General features: G+C 37.8%; 1 protein-coding gene across 1 annotated transcript in view; it reads left to right on the top strand.

Annotated features, from left to right (window-relative positions):
• Positions 1-13869, top strand: part of beta'COP (coatomer subunit beta') — a 33026-nt gene that overhangs the window by 14160 nt on the left and 4997 nt on the right. The window contains exons 10-15 of the mRNA XM_089637714.1: positions 1681-1771; positions 5504-5669; positions 7751-7920; positions 9468-9636; positions 9783-10008; positions 11801-11957. Of these exons, the coding sequence (XP_089493840.1) occupies positions 1681-1771; positions 5504-5669; positions 7751-7920; positions 9468-9636; positions 9783-10008; positions 11801-11957 (979 nt within the window). The remainder of the gene's footprint in view (positions 1-1680; positions 1772-5503; positions 5670-7750; positions 7921-9467; positions 9637-9782; positions 10009-11800; positions 11958-13869) is intronic.

The raw sequence follows: 13869 nt of genomic DNA, 5'->3' as shown, positions 1-13869 counted from the left end.
AATCTTAAATGTAAAAGGCCTTCATGCAAAAGGCAAAGATTAACTCAAAGATTTTGGTAATTCAATTTTCTGTTTATGACGATCTCAAGCAGATTGGTTTTTTAAACTGGTGATAGCCACCCTCCGATGGGATAGTGCCCTAGAAGAGGAAATAGAACTGTTTAATCACAGAACTTGCCCCATGAAACCAATTGCCACAGTTTTACACATAATAATTTAATCACAGAACTTGCCTCATGAACAGTGGCGGTTCGTGGTTTTTTAACAGGGGGTTCAGAAATTCAAGAGAAGATAAACATATCTAATTAAAATTTACTTACTGTTGTCCTTCGTCAAATAGTCGAATACGGCAGCAGTCACACAACTTAAATAAAGTTAGTGAGAGGGGTACCTACATATTATTGTTTTTAAATCACTTTACACTAGACACAATTATTAGATGATGAGAAAAGTTTTATAGGAATTAAATTATATTTATAATTATTAGTAAAGGAAAGATCGTTTACTCCAATTTTACACCACGATGGGTCGCCTCCAAAAACTAAACAGGGGAAGCAAAATAACCGATTGGTTTCCTCGCAACCACATAACCAAGTACACCTCGCGTACCACTCACGTTTAAAAACTCGAGTGAAGATTTCTCGGTTTTCGCGGCACAAACCTGGTTTAATGAGAGGTCAGGACGCGGAGGCCCTTTATTTTTAATTTCCAACCTTTTTTCATAAGTATTGGCGTTATTTTTTTATATAGACAACACTGTATTCCGCCATTGTTTACAAAAATTATGACAAAATATTCGCGACAATCAATAAACGCAAACGCATAAATAAACATATACGCAAACGCTTTCAATTTGAAATCCGAAAGAATACTGGAGATGGAGAACTGGACAAAACACAAAATTGCATAACTAGCGACGACAATGGGGCGTTTGCCGAAACTTTCGCAAATATAATTAAGGAATATAACGACTTATCTAAAAAAAAAATACGAAAACAGAAATCAAAATCGGTCTACTTCAATAGGTAGTAGATTTACAAATGCCATAAGCAAACGGTTGGAGAAATGCAGAAACAAGAAAACAAAAATGACTACAAAGTTAAATACCATAATATAACATAAAAAATAACACTTGCTTCCCTATGGTTCAAAGGTCAAACGTCGGTCAGTCAGTCCGCGAAGTGCTCGGGTTTCTTCGGTTACATTCGTCAATGTTCGGAGGTCACGTGATATCACAACGCGTGTTCGGCGCACACAATTTGTCTTAGTTTTGCAAAGAAAGACCAAATTTTGTATATGTCACCGTCATAGGGTCTGTACCGGCTAAAATTCTTTTGTATGAAGAGTTTGGCGCGGATTTCAACTCGCACAAAGTTGGAATATGTATCGTATTTTTCGGTGGCGCGGGTTTTGAAGGCGAAATTTTAATAGAGTGCTATCTATAATGTGCTTATATTATTATAAAACAAGTTTGTTTTATTTTCTCATCTTTTTAATGGGGGTTCGCCGCACAAACGCACTTTAGAGAAAACCGCCACTGCTCATGAACCCAATTGCCACAGTTTTACACATAATAATTTAATCACAGAACTTGCCTCATGAACCCAATTGCCACAGTTTTACACATAATAATTTTTGCCAATAGTTTGTGGAATTTTCTAATTGTGTATTTTTTTAAAGGTATATTTGGGGGCTATATGCTCGGAGTCAAGTCTATCAGTGGAATGGCATTCTCATTCTACGATTGGGAAACACTGGATCTAATAAGAAGGTAAGTCTTATTGAATTTTACACCCAGCATTTATGACACTGACACATGTTTTCTAGTCATTACTCTGAATCCTGGAAACTTAAAATTTTAAAAAAATAATTTTTTATTTTTCATTATGTATATGCAAATGCTAAACTGTCAAAACTGTTTGTCAGCAGGTCATGTTCACAATAATCATTAACCATTCACCAAAGGAAACATATAACGAGAATCATTGATTTATATTACCCTCTGTAGTTTATTTAAATTTAAAAATAACCTCACCTATTAATAATTTCACAATACAACTCTCCGTGAAATTCCGCCACCTCACTTTCCCTACAGTATAAAACAGAACAGAAAGTTATTCCTCAAATCCCATAATGTAGTTTGCTCATTTATCAGCCAATAAGAAAGCACAAACAGCGCATGTCACAAGATATGGAGATGAACTTAACATTCCAACTTGGTGTAAACTTGTTGTACAAGCATTCAAAGTCGTTAGCGAAACCACGGATATTTTGTTACAGAGGTGATGCTGTAATATGGATACAAAGCCCTCAACAAACCAATACTTCAGCCACTTATATTTTTTTGAATAAGGGCTGAATCGGGAAAAGAATCAATAAATAACCCAAAATGATTTCAATTGCTTTTATTTTTGGTTTTTGAATTCTGTACGGGTCCTACAGAACCAAACACGAGAAACGTATACATTTTTATTATTGTGCATAGGTTTGTTTGGTTTTTAATTTACCAAAGTATTTATATAGAATGATATATGTATAATTATTAAAGAAAGCAATCACTTTGTGACTTGGAACTATCATTTAATGAAAAGTTATTTTGTTTTTAACCACTTTGTTAGAATTAATACATTGTGTCAACTAGCTTTGGTTACACTCAACCTTCTTCAGGTATTACTGAAAATAATAATAGCATTACTGAAAACTAACCCTTTTTTTTTTTAAAGTGGAGACGGTTTACGTAGTTCCCGTGAGCACTTAGGCCATAGGCCCATTGTGCTATCTCCCATTTTACCTAAATCCTTTAACAACAACCCAGTCCCTTTAATAAAGTTCACCAGGGTTGTCATTGGGTATGTGGCTATGTCTTCTGGTTCTACTGTATGTCTCCCCAGGTATCTGAGCCTAGTTCCCACCAGGGCAGGACATTGGCACCATGGGTGAATTAGAGTCTCTTCATCCTCTTCACATTTCCTGCATCTATTGGTGTTTTCCACTCCCAATATCTGCATGTGTCTCCTGAGAGGCAGTGTCTCGTTAGTAGTCCTACCAGTTCCCTCAGCGAGGTTCTGTCCATATCGAGTAGTTTCTGGGTTCGTCTAGGGTGTGGTCCTTTTATGAGTACTTTGGATTGTCTCGTTCCAGGTGACCTCTTCCATTCTTTGCGGTGCTGGGATTTAACCCACCTATCAATATGTAATTTTGTGTGGCAAGCTGCTACTCCTACGGCCGGCTCGGATCCTACAAGTGGTGCTTTCGCCATTTTCCTTTTTCCTTACTAGTTCGTCAGCCCACTCATTGCCTTCAATACCTTTATGTACTGGCACCCAGATTAGGGTTATTTTATTGATGGTAGCGAGTTCTGTAAGAACAGTCCTGCATTCTTTCACCAGTCTGGAGTCGTATCGGTTATTTCCCACTGCCATTAGGGCTGCCTGGCTATCGGAACATATGCTTATGTTTTTATTCCTGTACCCAATACGTATATTCTCCTGTGCGCAGGCCATGATGGCTTTCATCTCAGCTTGAAACACAGCACAGTGTGTTCCTAGAGGTATACTGAGTTCCCTCTTGGATCCCTGCAGAGAGACTCTGGCCCCTGTTCCTTCCTGTACTAACCTACTTTACATGAAATATAATATAAGATTAACATAAAGAGGGAGATAAACCGTATAATGTTGCGTAATAACTGCCGAGCTGAACCGAGACTTATGGGAAAGGAACGAAGCAACCGCAAATAGCGCGAAACACCACAAGGGATTGCTTCGTTCCTTTCCTATAATTCGTAGCTCGGCTCGTGTTTCGGTTTGCAAATATGTAAGCAGCAATGATGAGGACAGAGCTTCGGAGAGGGTATGGGTGAGGGGTAAGGGAGGGTGGGGATTATATTTTTACGTATTACATTTATGTAGCTTATACAATATATTCATATAAATAAACACAAAAGAAAATTTTATCAGCCTTGGAACAGACTCCATTGAAATGCTTAGAGTAATTATATCAGACCGGCTCAAGTATTGGGGCTCTATAGAACCCAAAGTAAATCAGGCTTCCAAGAAACTTCAAGAAGGATTCTTCGAATAGTAACAGCTACCAACCCTACACAAATCTCAAGTAGGCCCAACAATTGAATTTGGGAGCCACCTCTGGGCTCGAGCCCCACAATACTTGATAAACCTACTTTCTTCTGTGCAAAGGAGGACGTTCTGTCTGATTGACAATCCATTATTGACATACCGATTGCCATCTCTATTACAGACGCAATGTGGATATTCTAAGTCTGTTCTGCAGGTATTTCAATGGAGCCTGCTCTAAGGAGCTAGCAGCATTGATCCCCGGTGTACCGGTGCACGTATGTGAAACTCAAATGTGCACCAGCAGAACACCTACGTCCATCGGTTTACGCATATCGGATTTTGCAATTCTGGTAGAGGAGCCGGCTTGTTGATTACAGTAGAAGTTTCAGCAGGATCGAGAACCAGTCCTGTTTGAGAAGAAACAATGACGGTATCTCTCTTCCTAGGACCTATAGCCGTGGAGGACCGTCAGAAATCAGCCTGAAATCAATCACATTAGCAAATTAAACCTGATACATATATCCATGATAAACTTCACAAGTTTTCACAAAAAAAATCAAACAAAATAATTGCTGGAAAATCCATAATTGGTTTTATTTTGGCTGTATAATACTAATGTACAAACTGAAATAAATGTAAACTGTCGATTTTCCGAAAATTAATATTAATTAGTTTGTGGGGAAACCTATCAGAATGCATATAGAAAATATTCATCCCTATACCTAACTTATTAAATGAAAAACATTGTAAGCCTACATGAACGTACCTTTTCATGTTACATATCCTCCACCGGCTCCATCTACCTCTATAGCAATAGCAATCCTAACTAATATTTAAAAAACATTACATGCGCGCGCAGAATTCGACAACTTTACCACACTATTTTTCCAACCCACAAAAAGATTCAAAACATCATGGTTTTATCTAAAGTTACCTAATCACATTCATTTTCTTTACTTTCTAACTTGAATGTATTTAATTTATATCGCTCTTGTCACTTTCTCACTAAAACCTTCACTTTAACAATGAGAATTATTATTGTTCCTGTACCTCTTACTATAACTTGAAAGATCAGATAAGTTATCTGCACACAATTTGTTATTCATCGCATTTTTCGCTCTCTATAAACAAAATGGTACTAGCAACAGTACCACCCTTACTGAAAAATCTTAACACTTTCAGAAAGTTATAAATACAATCATATACATATATATTATTATTTACCTCCAAAAGAATAAATCATAGAAACACGCCAACACAGATGTCACAACCCTGTACCGTAATGTACCAAATAAACAGTTTTGCCTTTAACATAATATAAGGTGGTCTCAGAATTACATCTTTATGAGCATATTATAATACAAAATTACAATTTAGTATCTTTATTTACTTATTCTGAAGATTTGTATAATTGAATTTTTACTTTGTAGAATCGAAATTCAACCTAAGCACGTTTACTGGACAGAAAACGGAACCCTGGTCTGCCTTGCCACAGAAGATTCCTACTTTATCCTGAAGTATGATGCTTCGGTTGTGGCACAAGCTAAAGAAAATAACACACAAGTTACGGATGATGGAATTGAAGACGCGTTTGAGGTTAGTATATATTGTGGATTTGTATGAGATATTAAAAGGAAAAAAACTACAATTCTATATCGCATTGTATGAAAATTATATGTTATGAAATACCATCTCATGGTTACGAAACTTATTTTTAACTCCACACAGGAGGCCCTGAGGAAAATGATTTCCCTCAGGGTCTTCGTCATCTTGAAAATAGTAAATTTGAATTCGGATTCAAGTTACACGCACACCACGGGTTAAAATTTTATGTTTTAATGTTGTAAATGCCTATGTTACCCGCTCAAGGTGAATTAAATTGTGACCTATACAATATAAATGCCAAAATAGTATTTCGATGTACATTACACATATAGGTATGTATTTACACAAATAAATCGAAAAACAATCGCCTCTCATGAAACAATAAATAATTCACAAATTTAATTTAAATTTGGCACTTCTGTTATTATCCCAAGGAGTCAATAAGGAAGTTGAGTCCATTTTTTAACTCTTTGCACGCGGCCGTATCAACTGTTGTTACGGCAAAAAGTCTATACTCACACGCGGCTGTATCAACAGTTGATACGGCAACTTTGACGGCCGATATTCCCGCTCTCTTTCGTCATAAATGTATTTCTTGCTCACTTGGACATTTGTAGAACTATCACGATGCTGACATCTACAAGAATTTCTCAAAAATAAAATTTTATTTCATAAAAAAAGATCGATAACCAAGTGCGCCTCTTCGCGCCTTTTAGTCCTTTAGTTTACATTTTTGTCAACGGATGGCGTTAGTACTAGTTTGTCATTCACAACTTTTCATAACTAAGAATGATAAGTGATCATGGTGTCCCACTTGTGTCTATAAACACAGTGGCCTAAGTACACACACACCGAGAGTGGTTTATTTATGACGCCGAGTGAATGGCGGGACCACATTCAAAAGATACGGTACGTCTTTGTATGAAATTTTATGTTTTTGTTTTTATAAACATCTAAGAGTGTTGACACACGAGGATTTGTTTTCATATTGTGGAGAATAATCTGTTCTGTCTATATAGTCCAATAAATCATGCCAGAATGCTATAATTTGACATAATTGCATGCATAGGTATTTGAAAATATGTACCGCGTACGGGTATAGATAAAACGGAGCATATTAACGCGTTCAAAAGGTTAAAGTATGTATTTACACAAATAAATCGAAAAACAATCGCCTCTCATGAAACAATAAATAATTCACAAATTTAATTTAAATTTGGCACTTCTGTTATTATCCCAAGGAGTCAATAAGGAAGTTGAGTCCATTTTTTAATTTTTTTTTATCAATGTTCGCATTCATACTTAAATACTGGTAATTTTTTTTTTTTTTTAAAGACTGTTTTCATAATTAAATTAATTCTCAAAGTTTAAATTTTATTAAGCCCGCCAAAACGAGCGGAATCCGAGCGGTAAGAGGCGGGGTGTGGGTGTGACGTCATTCAAACTGTGAGAACCACGTCGCTTAAACATTTTGTATGGAAAAAAATTTAATTCTTCAATAAGGAATTCCAGTAATTTTTTTACCAATGTTAACCGTCTATTAGAATTGATGTTATTAAAAAAAAAGAAAATTGATTAAGATTTCATAGTTAAATTAATATTTTAAGTTAGAATATTTGCTTCTCCTGCCCGGCAGGGTATTGAAGACGCTATTTGTTGACCGCCGCGCAGAAAAGTAAGACCAAATGTAAAATAACGGTTTACAGCCCAGTTCACTGTGAGACTTTTCTGCGTTTGGCCTATACACCTCTCTCATCTAAACCGACCATCTCTCATGTAATAGAAAGAGATGCACCATAGGTGATACGTTGTACGTACAAGTCACGACACATGTGACGTCAGAATTCTTTCGACCAATCGTGGAGCGTATTCAGTTTATTGCTATTTAATGCTTTTTCAAGAACGTTTAACTAATTCTAAGAATAATAATATAGAAATATATTTATATATTTAGAATCGATATTTTTTGATCTACATGAACATATTTCAAAGAAGTCAAAAAATTTTTACTCAATTTCTTATTGTGAATTCTTGTTGTTGTAAAGTCTAATACTGGAAATTTTGCTCCCAAGGTTTTAGGAGAGGTGAACGAGAGTGTGAAGACGGGCCTGTGGGTGGGCGACTGTTTTATTTACACCAACTCTGTGAACCGCATCAACTACTACGTAGGAGGAGAGACGGTGACCATCGCTCACCTCGACCACACCATGTATCTGCTGGGATACGTGCCCAAGGAAAACAGGTTACACATTTAACAATTACAATTTTAACAGGACATAATTGACCTACAGTGAAGCTGTTGATAAGATTTGTAAAGCGACAGGAAAAACTATCGGGTCATGGCTAGGTATTTTTTTAACTTTCTTATTTATCTCTTGGAATACCAGCACTTCATTTTTGCCATCTGCCAGCTGATTCTATTTTATTAATAACTTTTTATTTTTGCAGAATAATGTTTTTGTAAATTATAGCATCTTACCAGATAATGTGTTCATATATTTGTAAAAATAGTACACAATCTAGCGTAAGTAGGTTCCCCAGAATAGCTTAGAGAAATTATTTTTTTGATTAATCCATATGGATACGGCATAACTCTAGAGGTTAAGCATGAAACTTCTTAGCTTGGAACATCTTAATTTGCTTGGTTTGCTATTCTTGCTATGAGCCAATGCAAGATACCTAGTCTGTAATCTGAAAAATACCAAATAAGCTCTGGAAAATACCAATTATCGTTATCATCATTATCAACTCTCCATGAAGGCCTCTCTAAATAGATTTCAATATTCCTGGCTACTTTGCTTTGTCAGGTATGTTTCATCTATCTGGGGACTGTCAGTGTGGCCTAAAACCATCTTTGTTTCTCTTTGATATCACTGCATAACAAGACAAGATATCGTCTTTCTTTCCTTATTTAACTCTTTGCACGCGGCCGTATCAACTGTTGTTACGGCAAAAAGTCTATACTCACACGCGGCTGTATCAACAGTTGATACGGAAACTTTGACGGCCGATATTCCAGCGCTCTTTCGTCATAAATGTATTTCTTGCTCACTTGGACATTTGTAGAACTATCACGATGCTGACATCTACAAGAATTTCTCAAAAATAAAATTGTATTTCATAAAAAAAGATCGATAATCAAGTGCGCCTCTTCGCGCCTTTTAGTCCTTTAGTTTACATTTTTGTCAACGGATGGCGTTAGTACTAGTATGTCATTCACAACTTTTCATAACTAAAAATGATAAGTGATCATGGTGTCCCACTTGTGTCTATCAACGCAGTAGCCTAAGTACACACACGCCGAGTGAATGGCGGGACCACATTCAAAAGATATGATACGTCTTTATGAAATTTTTTCTGTATGAAATTTTATGTTTTTGTTTTTATAAACATCTAAGAGTATTGACACACGAGGATTTGTTTTAATATTGTGGAGAATAATCTGTTCTGTCTATATAGTCCAATAAATCATGCCAGAATGCTATAATTTGACATTTAATTGCGTGCATAGGTATTTGAAAATATGTACCGCGTACGGGTATAGATAAAACGGAGCAAATTAACGTGTTCAAAAGGTTAATCAGCGCCTCTTCAAGATCCACAGTAATAAATCTCTTTTTAATCTACCTTACAATGTTTTTGCAATCTGCCCATGTTATTTAATTAATTAATTAAAGAACGGATTAGTGATATTTTTCTTCTGGTTGTACACACTACAGACAAGGGAATCTGGTCAGGTGTCACATGAATATAAATAAAACCATTAATTTTGTCTTTTTCACTTTTCAGGTTATACGTGGGAGATAAAGAACTGAATGTGGTATCATATTCATTGTTGCTATCAGTATTAGAGTACCAGACAGCTGTTATGAGAGGAGATTTCGAGACGGCAGATAGAGTTTTACCAACTGTGCCCAAGGAACACAGAACTAGAGTGGCCCACTTCCTCGAAAAGCAGGTACGTTTGAACCGTTTTTATTGACGTTATGAAAAGGAGGAAGAGGCCAAAAGGGATCTATCAGCGATAAGGTTTGAACTGTCACACAATATACAACCATTTCAATTTGTCCATCATGTACTAATATGCTTTCTCCAACAACGCAGGGTTTCAAGCAACAAGCACTGGCCGTGTCGACAGACCCTGAGCACCGTTTCGAGCTGGCACTGCAACTAGGAGACTCGGCCCAGGCGGTGGCCCTTGCCGATGGGCCCCAGCGGTGGCTGCGTCTCGCCGACCTTGCCATGCAACAGTCAGACCTCAAGCTGGCTAACCACTGCTTCCGCCAGGCTGGCGATGACACGGGGTTGCTGACGCTGGCAACAAGCTCAGGTAAACTTATCCTGTTTGGGGATACGTTATGGTATACTCAAACTCGTACAAGTAGTCGATTCGCAGCGGTGACTGCATAACATAGCCCATTGGCCGTTATTGTGGTAGGCTCTAGCTTTTCAGGTGTTTATTGTCATTATTCATCATGCCATAATGTGTAAAGAAAAAGGTGCTCCAGGCAGATGGAAATTAAAAATTTGAAATTTGCCAAACAGAAACAATTTTAGATCTTATTCAAACAGGGTAGTTGGACCACTCGGTTTCGGAAAACTGTTTAAAATAATAAAATTAATATATTATGTATGTATCTGAAATTTCGAAAAAAATACTTATTTTTAGAAATTCGGACATGAAAAAAGGTACTACTGCACCCCACTGCTGTATAGTTCTCATAAAAAAAATACAAAACAACATGGCAATCTGTGCAAGTGGAATTCTTACTCCTTGTAGCAGTCCGTGTATTCTCTGCCTCGGATGTAGAATTATGAAACCCACTGTGTTTATTATACAGTGAAACCTCTATCTATCGTTCCTCGAATAATCGTTTTCCCGGATGTATCATTTATTTCTTCTAATCCGAATTCATTTCATACAAAAATAGATCGCATCGATCGTTTCTATATCCACCATTTTCCCGCATTCATCGTAGGAATTACGTCGCGTATTTGATATTTTTTGTCTATGTTTAAACGGCGCCAGACGGCACTCGTTACGATGCGCGAAACTTTTAAGAGAGAAAGAGAAAGAATAACAGTTTGTCGCCGCCATCAGTCGCTAGTTGTCGTCAGTTGTCGCTAGATACCCGAACTTAGTGGAGTGTTTGCAGTTATCCTTTTTGGGCTTTTAAACTATTTTCGAAATGAGCCGTTTGATGAAAAAAGTACGTACTCTTCAAGAAAGATTGAAAATTATCGAAGAGGTGGAAAAAAACCCCGCAGAAAAACGCATCGATATAGCCAAGCGTTTAGGAATCGCGGCATCCACGTTAAATTCTATTTTCTTGAAAAAAAAACGAAATTCGGAAGCAAATTCAAAAGTGCGGAAAATCTTCGAAAACTAGAAAAACCAGTAAAGAATCTAAGTTTAGCGAACTGGAAAAAATTCTTATCTTTTGGTACCAAATTTGACAAATTTTAACAATTTTGTTACTTTCGACGACAATATTCCAACTTGTGGGATAGAAACTATCGAAAGCTTGTGTGACGCAAGATTGACGGAGACAACAAAAAAGGTCGATATTGATGAAGAGGAGCCCCTGCCTGTACCTTCATTTTCAGAAGCATGCACCCTCTTTGAAAGATTGAAAACTTTCTACTACGCACACTCAATAACTGATGCCGAAAAAGCTGGAAATATACTGTTGACTTGCGGAAATAAAACAGTAAAAAAACAAATGTCCATGAAAGATTATGTATTTACAATACAATAAACTTTAAAAAAAAATTGGTTCTGTTTAGCTTTGTTTTTTTTTTAATAAATACATTTATTTACATCTAAAACTTATTTTCTTCTTATAATTTTAATCTACCAACGGTTTTGCAGATTGGGAGGACGGTATCTTCACTGGATCGTATCTCCTTGTGTTTTTTTTCTCTTAATCCCGCATTCATTGTTTTCCCGCATTCATCGTTTATTTCGATAGGTCCCTTTAAAACCAATAGATAGAGGTTTCACTGTAATTATGTTTGTCAATAAGCTCCAGTATTCATACCATATTTGTTTGTCATAAATGTTTCGATTTAGAGTTTTGCATGTCTGTATGTCGACTAATTTTATATCTTCCCCATCACAGGCAATGAAGAGCTTTTGAAGGACATGGCCGGTGGCACTACAAAGGAAGGAGGTGCCAACATGAAGTTCCTCATGAAGTTCCTGCTAGGAGACCTCGACGGCTGCCTTGACCTTCTAGTCAATGGAGACAGCCTGCCCTTGGCCGCCTTCTTTGCCAGGTATACAACCATATGTCTAATTAATATCTGCACCTTATCCTGGAAAAACTTATCCGGCATAGACTACGACAATCACTCTCCCCGTCCAGCGATCTTCAATTTGGCTTCGTCCCCGGTAGATCCACCGTGCACGCCATGTCGTTTGCGCTTAATTGGGTGAAGGTTTGTACTAAGAGGTATGTAGTTGCAATCTTCCTCGATATCACTGGTGCCTTCGACTACGCGTGGTGGGACATGATACGCATCAAGGTTAAAAATAGGAACTGCCCAAAACTTTTATTTAAATCGGTGGACAATTACTTATCGGGCCGCACCATCATTATATCTCATGGCGACACCGTTATTGAACGCGAAGCCGATATGGGGTGCCCTCAAGGCTCCAACCTAGGTCCTGAATTTTGGAATATAACCTTCGATGACTCCTCTAGGTTACCCTTGCCTGAAGGATGTATCATGATCGACTATGCGGACGATAAAATGTTTCTTGTCTCTGGGGACAGTAGAAGAGAAGTTGAACGTAAGGCTGGTGAAGGTTTGGACACCCTCCTTAAATGGGGGGAGAGGAATAAAATGACCTTCGCTCCCCAGAAGACAATGGGTCTCCTGATGAAGGGTTCTTTCAGTAAGAGACACTAATATCAAATTTGTGGATAACGTCAAATACTTAGGTGTCACTCTAGATCGATCGTCCTCCTTTCTGGCTCATGTCAAAGATGTATCCAGCAGGGCTCAGGCGCTTTTCCTGAAGCTAAGAAGAATCTCCACGGCTGAGTGGGGACTTCGCAGACCGGCTCTGCACGCTCTCTACAGGGGGGTATATGTTGCGCAAGTCTCATATGCTGCCTCTGTTTGGGAGCACCGCCTGGATAACTGCTTAATACTTCTAGCTCTCAATAGGGGTCAACGCACTCCCCTGCTGGCACTATCTGGGGCATATCGAACCGTCGCCTCGGACGCTTTGCCAATTTTGGCTGGTGTACTACCAATTGATCTAGAGATTAGGGAAGTGTTAGCGAAGCAGCGATTAATCCGAGGATCCCCGGCGAACCACCTTGGTGTCGTCCTGACACCGGGTGGACCAGGAACTCTCCCTGGACTGCTCCGAACGATGAGGGATCTGTCGCTCAAAGAGTGGCAGGTCCGTTGGGATAGCTCAAGTACGGGAAGATGGACTTTCTCCTTTTTCCCTTCAGTTAAAAGCAGAATGGAAGGGGCCTTTCTTAATGTGGACCATCACCTAATCCAGCTTCTCTCAGGACATGGGGAATTCAGGGGGAGGCTTTACAGCCTCGCCCTGTCTAACCATCCAAATTGTACGTGTGGGAACACGTACCAGTCGGCTGAGCACATTCTGTGGCACTGTGAGATCATGATGGATGCAAGAGAGGAAATGCTCGATGGTTTGGATGTCATCATGAGACCGTTGTGGAACACCGATCTTGTCGCTAACAAGGTGAATTTAGAGTGCCTGAGGAAGTTTACAAGAATCTGGGTCGAGAGATGGTCCGAGCTTAGAGTCGCTGATTAATTGCAAACTCAGATACCCAAGTGTACTGCCCCCTGTATGACCTCTTCTACGGACATTCTTTACTTTTCTACTTATACAAACATGTTTTATACTTTTTTTTCTCTATTTCTTTTTGCTTTTCGTTTACTTTTTGTCCATTGTTTTTCTCTTTTATACTTATGTACTTTCCCTGTTTTCAGGACTATTATCATGCTTTACATTTTCTTTTACATTTTACATTTTTACATTTTCCTTTCTCTATTGTTTTTTTTTCTTTTGTTCTTATATGCTTTCCCTGTTTTCAGGACTTTTAATTATTATTTTTTTTTTTTTCTCTGATTTACTTTTTTTCTTTTTCTTTGAATTTCTTGTTTTCAGGAAAATGTTTTCGTTCTGATTTATTTC

This window comes from Hesperophylax consimilis, chromosome 12 (genome assembly GCF_061612785.1).
Source record: "Hesperophylax consimilis isolate HC1 chromosome 12, BYU_Hcon_1.0, whole genome shotgun sequence".
Taxonomy (NCBI): Eukaryota; Metazoa; Arthropoda; class Insecta; order Trichoptera; family Limnephilidae; genus Hesperophylax; species Hesperophylax consimilis.
Note: the sequence above shows the minus strand (reverse complement) of the source record. Positions and strands in the feature narration are given on the sequence as shown.